Below are 10,320 nucleotides of genomic sequence, written 5' to 3'. Positions count from 1 at the left end.
AGAGAGAGAGAGAGAGAGAGAGAGAGAGAGAGAGAGAGAGAGAGAGAGAGAGAGAGAGAGAGAGAGAGAGGTGGAGTTTTAATGAAGTTTTTTCATCTGGGCTGATGGTGCTCCTTCCAAAAGCCGAGACCACCTAACAAAAACCACAATACCAGACATGAGAAGCCCTCATTTGAGTTGTTGGCTAGGGCTGTCCAAGAAACTCTCAAAACACAGTCTATTGCTATTGCCCTTGATTGCTCCTTAGATGGAAGGTAATTCCCTATGAAACAGATCCCAGAGACCCCATGAGCTGGAACTGACATGGATGTCCCCTCTTCAGGACTAGCTCCCATGGTATTAGAAGGCAACATTCAAACTTCCAAAGGAGGGAAGCAAGCAACATATCCAGCTATGATGGCTAAGCACCACAATGGTGAATCAGCATTGAACTATAACCTTCAAGGTGCAGTAGTGGCACACTTATCTTGGAGGTCCAAATCAGCTCTCTAATTGGCCTTACAACTCATTTGAGAAGAGGAAAATTATGCCTGGTACTGGATACCTAGCTAACTACTCAGAGCTAGTGAACTCATGGTCGTTGGGGAAATCTATAACCACTAATTTACTAAACCATCATAATACCTAGCGACATTCTAAATACTTATACTTATAATACCCACAGATAAGTGTAGTCTTCACCTCATAAAGAAAACTCTTTACAACAGAGAAGATTACAGAAAACCACAACCAATCAAAGTTCAGAGTTATGGATCCAGTATCAATAGATACATCTACAAAACATTCCTGCTAGTAAGGCTCAGGAAACACTTTGAAGAGGTGAGAAAAAGGATTGTAAGAGTCAGGGGATCAAGGAGTTTGGTGTGACACTGTGTCTCTTGGTAATATCAGAACCTAACTGCTGAAAGATGAGCTGAACAAGGATGGAACCCATGGACATACCAAAATGGATGGGGAAAAGCTCACACAGCCTCAACCCTATACAAAGAACTATAGGCTATACAAAGAACTGAGGAAATCTGGGGGTGGGGGGTGGGAGGAGAGATAACCATCTCCAGAAAAGACCACACCAATTTGTCATCCAATGCCAAATGGTCAGCACTAAAAACATATACACTAGTAACATTATACAGACAAAACAGGTTATATTTAGGAATGTGTGTGTGTGTGTGTGTGTGTGTGTGTGTGTGTGTGTATGCAGTAACTATTAGTAAAAGGGGGATTATGATTTTGAAGGAGAACAGGGAAGTTTATATGGTCAGATATGAAGGGAGAAAAAGTGAGAGAGACATGCTGTAATCATAACATATCTTCCAGTAGCTCAGATTTCTCAAAGTAATCATGACTCAATTATAAGGTAGTGTCCTCTAATTCCACAGATGGTTCCATCGTTTTTCTTTCCCTCCCTCCCTATATCCCTCCTTCCCTTCCTATCTGTCTCCTTTCTCCTCTTCTTTCTTTCCTTCCTCTCATTCATTCATGTGTATATGTGTATTTGAATGCTTAAACATGTTGACGTGTAGTTAGGTACATATGTAGTAGAAGACAGAGGACAACCTTGGGTGTTGTCATTCCTCAGGTACCATATTCTTCTTTTTCCGAGAAAGTATCATTCACTGATCAGTGACCCACCTGTGTATCTCTCCTTGCTCTTGGAATTACATACATGCTATAATGCCTAGCTTTGTTTGGCTTTTATTTTTAACATGGAATCCAGGATCTTAGTTCACAAAGCCTCCAAGGTAATTATTTTACTGGCTGTGCTATCTATCTCCCTTGCATAGTATGGGTTATTTTAAATTAAATTGTTCCCATGTTTATGCCTTTAGACATTAAAAAAGAAAATAAATAAGTATTTGTAAATATTTGCAAAATCTTATAAATGTTTTGTACTGCTTACCAAAATAGAAGTATTTTTCTAAAATGCAAGGCAAATACATTACTATTTTAATAAGAGTAACCAAAATAAAAGGCAATATTTATCTTTTAATGTTGTAACTAAAATTATGCTCAACTGACCATCAGGGAAAGTTATTTCTAGATGATCTCTTCAACCGTATAAGACATTTTTAAACTGACTGCATGGAAAACACAGAATCTATACTAAGAGGCTGTGGAGGCTCATGCCATTCTCAACACATTTAATAACAAAACACCAAGCTTCTAAACCCTGATTGCAAGGCTACACAGTTAGGTATTTCCCCCATGGTACAATTCAATTAATTCTCCAACCTGGTTCTTCCAACCTAGCTTCTAGAGCACTTTGTTCTGGATGAATTGGTTTCTGCACATTTTAATTCTACCATCTCACATAAACTATTTGAAGCATGATTCCTTGAATTTGGCTGGCCAGTTCTTAAGTCCTGGCTTCTTTTCATACAATCACTCATGCAGGCATAGGCTAGAGAGTAGCTGATAAAAACAGAGGACATCTTAGGCATAGCATTACTGTTGAATTTGATAAAACACTCCAAAGGTAAACTAGCCAATATGGGTACAATACTCCATTACGTAGAATCAAAGCAAAGGGTGGCATCAGTGGAATGTTGAGTACCTGGCATCCACCAGAGGAGCCAGGTGAGAGTTTTCACCACTGGGTGGCAAGTTGGAGAGCACAGCCTTCCCCTCTAAGGTCCCATGATGAGATCTCTGAACACCATCTACTTCACAAATCTTCTGCTTCAGTTGATGGATTTCATGTTCTAACCTAAAAAGATGTGAACCAAAGAATACCATTAATTAATAGTATTACAGGAGGACATACATATGGAACTGTTCTAAAAATCGGGTGGGGGAGGCCGTTTGCAGCCAGAAACAATTCTAGTGCAAGGAGCTTTTCCTTCTAGTAGAAAAGATGTCACACACAAAAGACAAGGGATAAGTGAAACTGAGTAATGATAGGGCACAGGACAAGAGTTTCAGGCATCCAAGGTTCAGACCCTCAGCCAAAAGGACTTCTGCTATGTTGTAAGCAAGCCCTTTAAGGCAGTTACCCTGATTTTCAATCCCTTAAACTATGAGTCAACAAGAGTTGGTTGTGGACTACATACCAAAATTCTGTTAAATACTTCTGCTTGACAAGATCTATACAAAGCAGCTCTGGGCTGAGTCTTCAAAGGTCATTGCAGTATGGGCATTGTTATCTAATGACAGAAAATGCTCCTGGGCCAGAAACTAACCACAGCAAAGAGACTGTGCCACAAAACCCAGGAAGACACTTCGGGCAAGAATGAGAAGGAGAACCAGGGGAGACAGATCTAAGAAATAAAGTCAAGTGGCATGAGAAATTAAAATGAGCCACAAATTGTGAAAACAAAACATTATTGCAGATAATAATTTATTTATCTTATAAGGTCTGAACTACATGAATAGCTGACCAAGGTGAACTTGAATCCTGAACAATCAGGCTGAAAAGGTCAGGCATGCTGGCAGACTTAGCTCCAGGAACATAAGACTCAGCAGCTGAAGATTATAGTCCACTCACTCTGTGAATACAGACCGGTATTAGATCTGGATTTCTACTTCTTGGGGGATCAAATAAGCTCAACTAATCTCCTTCATTTTCTAAATCTCCAAAAATCAGAGATATTTGTGTCAAATGCTAACGCATCTTGATACTGCCAACCCTCTGGTGCCACCATCAGCAACTTCACGGCTTCATCCTGAACATGAAGGCCATATTCTTAATTCTCCAGATGTGATTCTGGGGTTAGTGGGGAAAGCACTCGTGGATTCCATAGGAGAAAATGTTCATTCAACTCAGGTCTTATTTATTTACCAGAAAGCAGAGGTTTCTTGGGCATTCATTTGCAAAACATTTAGTATTTTCAAGAGAAGGGAGAATTAACATCAAAGAGATGTATAACGAGCTGGGCATGGGTGGTCCTTGACTGTAAATCTGGGAGGTAGAAGTACATCAGGGGTCATAGTCATCCTTGCTATATAGCAAGTCTGGGGCCAGCATAAGTTACATGAGGCCTTATCTCAAAAACACCACCACCAACAACAAAGAATGGTGTGAGGTGCCAAATAGATGGCAAAGAATCAAAAATTTGTATGAACAGGGTCTCAGCAGTAGCAAGCAGGATGCAAGCAGAAGACAGCAATGAACAAGACTTTTCTGTCAAATAGGACAATACACAAAGCACATACTGTATGAAAAACTGGCCTGTTTATATTTCAGCCACATAGCCAGTTCCCTGACAACTGGGGAAGAAACAGACCTAGATCAAGTTCCCAATCTGCCACTTCCTATCTATGTGTCACTAGTCTCGACTAACAATGTAACTTCCATAGGTGTGATGTCAATTTTTCAAAGGAAGACTCAAGGGTAACACACATATGATTTTAAACATATTTTGAGTTATACAAGCTTACTCTTCATGGAGGGTCATGTCTATAAAATCATCATCATTATTTTTGAGGATTCTAATAATAGAACTGATCAAATGTGAGATTAGCAGTTTTCATCTTATCTTTCCTATGGTGACATGAGAGCTTTCTCGTAGAACTGCCTGACGCATGTCACTGTAGGCCGAAATGAGGAGCAAAGGATAGGAAGGCAGTGGCATGGACTAACCTGTTCATAAGACACTGAGGAACCAATGGGAAGTGTTCATTGCTGTTTTGTCCCATCTAGTGCTACACGGCTTCAATATTTTGGGCAGTCTCACAAGGGGCCAGGTCAGGCTGCACAGACAATCCTGGCTTAACCATGAGAAGCCAGAAAGAAGATAACACGCACAGAGACACCTGCAGAAAGCTGCTGGAGCATTACAGGCAGACCAAAGTGCCCAGAATTCTTCAGCTCGAATTAGATATTAGTGAAGTCTATTTCATCAGAACTCATGAACTGCATTCTTTGCAAGGTTTCTCGAGGACTGCTGACACTGAAGAATCACTTCCATGGAGATTTCAAAACCATGTACATTACACTGTATTAACTAAATGGCTGGTTGACAAAAGTCAGGGACATCAAGCTAAAAGCTCAGGCTGTCTCTTACTGCTCGCTGCAGGACACAAATTGAGAGCATGCCCTCTACTACTTTAAATTTCCTGGGGCTACAGCTTTGTCCAGAAATTTCATTTACATATCATACCTGCAATCATTGTCTTAAACCTCTGACCCACTTCTCTGAAATAGTAACATTATAGTTTTGATTGTTATTTTGTTTCTGTTTGGCTTGAAGAAATTACCAGAGAGTGACTGTAAATGGAATACATAGGATAAACAGGTCACTTAAAAGGAAGCTGTATTGACCTCCTGTAGGACTGTGAAAGGCAGCCTGGTTTCTGGTTGAGCACAGCTAGAAACCACTTTAGTCACATCCTCCTAGCCCTCCCCCCCCATAAGTTGTGACCTCAGGTCACCTAACGGCCAGAGGGGCAAAGCCAATTAAACATTTTTTCCCAGACCCTCCTCCCTGCAAAAGGTATTTAACCTCAGGCCTGCCCTGAGGGAATAGGAGTAAGTAGGAACAGTTTCTCATCTACTTTCTGCCATGACAATAAACATCTTAAGACCATGGACTGCTTCTCTTCTTCGGGATCCACAGTAGAGAACAGTGGAGCAGGCCTTCACCTACAGAGCCACTGTCTAATCTCCCATAGAAGACCTCTCTGCATTCCTAGCCATGGAGACCACCAACCCAAGCAAGCCAAGCGAGACTTTCATCCCCGAAGGACACAGCTGGAGCTTCTCTCCCTTTCTCTCCCTTTGGCTGCAGGCTAATCCAGCCCATATGCCCCCACTGTATTCTCAGCCCTTCTGTGGCTTCCATAGCCTTACGTGGGTGTCCAAGTGCCTGAGGACCAGATGAGCTAGCTCCAGCTCCCCGGGACTGAAGACTGCACTCTCCCACCCCTGGAGTGGGGTCCTGCAGCTCCACATAGCATGACACCCCGCCTGGCTCAGGCATGGGGAGAGTACAGTCAAACTTCCTACATGTCTCTGTCTCCATGAGTGACCCTAGCCCTATGTCAGGACAGATGCAGGACGCACTTTAACCAAATAACCCTGTCTGGGACCCACATACCATAACCCAACAATCTCCTCATAAGATGATGGGTGAAGGATTCAGTTAACACTTCTGAGAGGACTTGTCTCCATGACTAGACCTATGCCTCTGCCAAATGCCAAGTTGGGGTCTTAAGGCTAATAGTCACCCTTCTGTTGATTACAGGTGGAATATGATGGAGTTCCAAGCCTTCCCACATGGGCTTCTGGCAAGAATTATGACCAGAGGCAGGGCATGGTGGTGCATGCCTTTAATTCTAGCACTCCAAAACCAAAGGCAGACAGATATTCATGAGTTGGAGGGCATGAGTAGCAAGTTCAGCCGGATAAACACAATGAATGACAGTCTTCAAAAAGAAGAAAACCCTATAAACACAAGTTCCCTGAAAAAGCCATACCTATGTTGAAGATTCTGCTGATTAATAGACTAAATAGACTAATTAGCAATTAGTGATTATGGAGAGTTGATATTTTACAGATAGAGAGCTATTTGGGGCAATCTTTATTTCCATTAACAGTCATTTATCAGTTATGTGTATATCTGGCCCACCAATCTTTTGATGCTTAAGATAAATCCCTTGGAATTAGTCACTAAACGTGACATGGCTATCCTTCACCAATCCAATAGATGACACTCTCATCAGCTAACATCTATAATCTACAGTTGAGAAGAAAATAGACTTAAGTGGCCAAGGTCATCTAAGTAGTAAGAAACAAGCCAATCAGGGTATGTCTCCACTTTGCAAACTGGGTTACAGTCACACACAAGGTGACCTTTAACCTCCCTGGGAGTCTTAGAGTGACTACAGGGTATCAGAAAAGATGAACTCAGATTAATATATTTACTTATTTTCAGAGCCTACCTACCTCTTGTAATCATGTCAATAGAATAGAAAGCTAAATATTCTTTCTTTACCATGAAAAGAATGCTTGTTTCCTAGTTTTCTTTGTAAGAGCATCCTAAATAGTACCTATATATCACAAAACATGTTTGAATGAATGCCCATTGAGTATGGAATCATTGGGAGGATATGCTTGCTGACTTGGTTGGTTGGTTTTCAGAACAGTTCTGAGGCCACCTCTAAAATGGTTAACTTTAAGGGTGAGATATCTACCTGGTTTCAGTTCTCTTCAATTTGTAGGAACCATCTTGGAATCCACAATACATGAACTCACTGTAACCACCTATAAACTGCTGGTCACCAAGAAGATATGAAATACTAGTGAAGAAGGACATGGTGGGAAGAAATCATGGAAGGAGAAGCTAAGGAAACAGAGGAGCAGCCAGGGAACAGCCAGGGAATGGGGAAGGGGGTAGGGTAAAAGATAAAGAGTGGGAATCTAGGTTGAATCTCTACCCATATACTGCACTTGTCAAACAATTAAAACACATTTCACAAGTCATTTTAGTGAAGGACCAGGACTTTTGTTTATGTCTTCTCAACTTTAGGCCAATGATTCTAAAACAAGGATCTTGAGAAAAAACAAGAGAATTTTTATTGTAGTTGGGATTGAACATAAGACGCCTTCTCTAACTAAACAGAGAAGGGGGAGATGCCAGAAGCCAGGACCCTCGCCCTTACCCTTACCCCCTACCTTTCCCCACCTGCACAATGTCCTCTGAAGCTTGGCAACTGCAAGATCCTGCTTAGCAACTGGAGATAGACTCAAAGCAGAGTACCATGTCTTCTTAAGAATAGTAGGGAGACCATAACTCAAGCAGTGTACCATATCTTCTGAAGAACTGCAGGTAGATCGTAATTCAAGGCAGTGTACCATATAGACCATGACATGTTTCAAGGCACAGGCCAAGAAGATTTTGTACTTTTCCACCACCTGGACCCTCTTACCCCCTCCCCTTGTAAAACATGCTATAAAAAAGCATTTCATGTTCAAAAAAAAAAAAAAGAAATTTAAAAAAAAAAAAAAAGAAATGCAATAAACAAGGTAAGGCAGGAAGAATGCCCCAAGGGAAAAAAAAAAAAGAAGAAGAAAAGCAAGAGTGCTTTTGTTACATTGAAGTAGTGTTTTGTTTTGTGTTTTAGTTGTTTGCCTGTGTATTAGAGAGATGAAGCCTACAAGAAACACTCCTCTACAAAGACAGTAAAAAAACATAAGAGGCAGAAAATGAACAAACACTTGGTGTCTACCCTATGCCTGCTACTCTACCTTAATCTTACCTTGCAGGGTCCATCTCAAGTGCTTCTCCATCGGCCTCCATACTGGCCTGCAGCCCTAACCACTCGCTGGTATGGAAAGAGTCAAGTTTCTGCCTCTGCTCCTGGATCTCCAGGTCCAAGGTGGAACGCCTCTGCAGGGCAGAGCGCCTCTGTTCTAGCTTAGCCACAGCCTGCTCCAATGCTTCTCTTTGCTGCTTCTCCTGGGACTCCAGTATTTCCTTTTCTTTTCTTCTCACTTTCTCTTCCTGTCTGGCCACGTTAGCTGTGAACTCGAAGGTGGCCCGGAGCTGTTGCAGCTGGCTAGCGTTAGCCTGGTACTGTGTAATCTGCTCTTCTTTTTCTTCCATTTCTTTCTCTACCTGGTAGAGAGTGTTGTCTAGGCCTAGGACACCACTGTCAAGGATGTCATGCACTCTCTGCTTTTCCTTCAGCAGAGATGGCAAACGATTTTGCAGAAGGTCCCATAGCTGGTGCTCTTTGCTCTGTAGCCTGGATTCTGCAGTTTTTATTTTGTCTAGATTCCAAGGCCCACAGAGAATGTTGCAATTATCTGTTGCCAACAAGCTCGGTTCCTCACCTGCTTCATATTTTACATGCTCCAGGGCTTCTTTCTCTTCTTGAACTTCTTTGCTTAGGAGGTCTTTCTGTTGGATCAGGTCTTTCTCCAGGGTTGCTAGCTTAACAAACTGCCTTCTCTTGAACTCTAAGAAGTATTGCTGAGCCCTTTCCAGTTCATCCCTGCAGGTGTGGTCCCCTCCTGCTCTGATCTCTTTAGCCTGCAAGAGCGCTTCCCGGATGCCTTCCAGTTCCCTCTTTTCCTCTTGGGCCCACTGGGCCTCTCCAGGACCCAGCAGCAGAACAGTGTCCTGCCTCTTCCGAAGCTGCTCCTCCAGGTGTGCCACCCGCAGCACCTGCTCCTTCTCTTGCTCCTCCAGCCTCCTTTTCTCCAGCTGCAGCTTGGCACTCTGGGCATCTTGCTCTCTGTGCAGACGGTCCAGCTCCTGGAATATCTGGACCTTCTCAGCTTCCTCGTGGCTGTTGAGCTCTTGGAGCCTACGAAGCTCTTCTCTCATGAGGAGGAAGCTTTCTTCCTCCTGCTTCCTCTGCTGCTCAAGTCCCTGCTGCTCCCGAAGCCTCTCTTCCTCAAACCTTTCCTTCTCAGCCAGCAGATCCTTGAGCTTGTTTTCAATGTGGAAGCTACGGCGTTTGAGGCTTTCCTCCTGCTTGCGGATCTGCTGCTGCACCATCTCTGTTTCCTTGCGCCTGGTCTCTACCTCCTGCTGCATTCGCTCCAGCTCAGCCTTGTCCAACTTCTGCTTTTCCTCCATCTCTTCAATGAGTTTCCTGCAATGCAAATGCTGATTGGTCACTGTTTGATCACTATGCTTAGGTTAGCTTCAGTCCAACTTTCCCCTAACAGGATTGTTCTGAAAATACACTGGCAACATAAAGCCAAACCTTCCACTGAAACAAATGAAAAGGAAGTGCTTCTCTTTCAGATTTTCAGAAGCATTCTACATCATTTTTATTTTATTTCTTATCCAGTGTTTCAGCTACCTAGCCTCCTGAAGTAGATACTGGTATCATTTCTTTGTGAAGTCTAGAATCATAAAGTGTTATGTATGGTATAATGAAAAGCGCCCCCTGAGGTCAATGAGAGAAACACCATGTCTAATTTAAATTTGAATATGACTAGTTATTTCAGCTCAATGACAACAGACATTCAGTTACAAGATGATGTTAAGTGAAAAACAAATTTTTTGCCATCTTCAAATCAGTGGGGGTTGAGTAACAAAGTCAAAATAAATAAAAAGTAGTTGTGGATTAACATCTCCTGACCCTCCAAACTTCTGATTTGAAGGAAGCTGGACACTAAACTCATTCCCATGAGATATTTACTCCCAAATTCTAGAAAATAAATAACTATGTTTCAGATCCTCTCCAACTTTAACTTCTTCTTCACTACCTGCCCTTGATCTACTTCCTGACTTGTTAAATAGAACAGGGGAAAAGAGAAAATATGATTGAATTACACAGAGGATAGTTTAGAACATATCTCAATTAAGCAGCCATATAGAGATAGATAGATAGATAGATAGATAGATAGATAGATAGATAGATAGA

The 10,320-nt window shown here is 42.1% G+C and overlaps 1 protein-coding gene across 3 annotated transcripts in view; it reads right to left on the bottom strand.

The window, feature by feature from the left end:
• The window catches only part of Kif16b (kinesin family member 16B), a 276,501-nt gene that overhangs the window by 88,830 nt on the left and 177,351 nt on the right, over positions 1–10,320 (bottom strand). For all 3 annotated transcript variants that reach the window (XM_028755092.1, XM_028755101.1, XM_028755084.1), the window contains exons 19-20: positions 8,197–9,540; positions 2,555–2,707 (exon numbers count right to left, since the gene is read on the bottom strand). In XM_028755092.1, the coding sequence (XP_028610925.1) occupies positions 2,555–2,707; positions 8,197–9,540 (1,497 nt within the window). The remainder of the gene's footprint in view (positions 1–2,554; positions 2,708–8,196; positions 9,541–10,320) is intronic.

The sequence above is a fragment of the Grammomys surdaster genome, unplaced genomic scaffold, assembly GCF_004785775.1.
Source record: "Grammomys surdaster isolate TR1022 unplaced genomic scaffold, NIH_TR_1.0 129, whole genome shotgun sequence".
In the NCBI taxonomy this organism is placed as follows: Eukaryota; Metazoa; Chordata; class Mammalia; order Rodentia; family Muridae; genus Grammomys; species Grammomys surdaster.
Note: the sequence above shows the minus strand (reverse complement) of the source record. Positions and strands in the feature narration are given on the sequence as shown.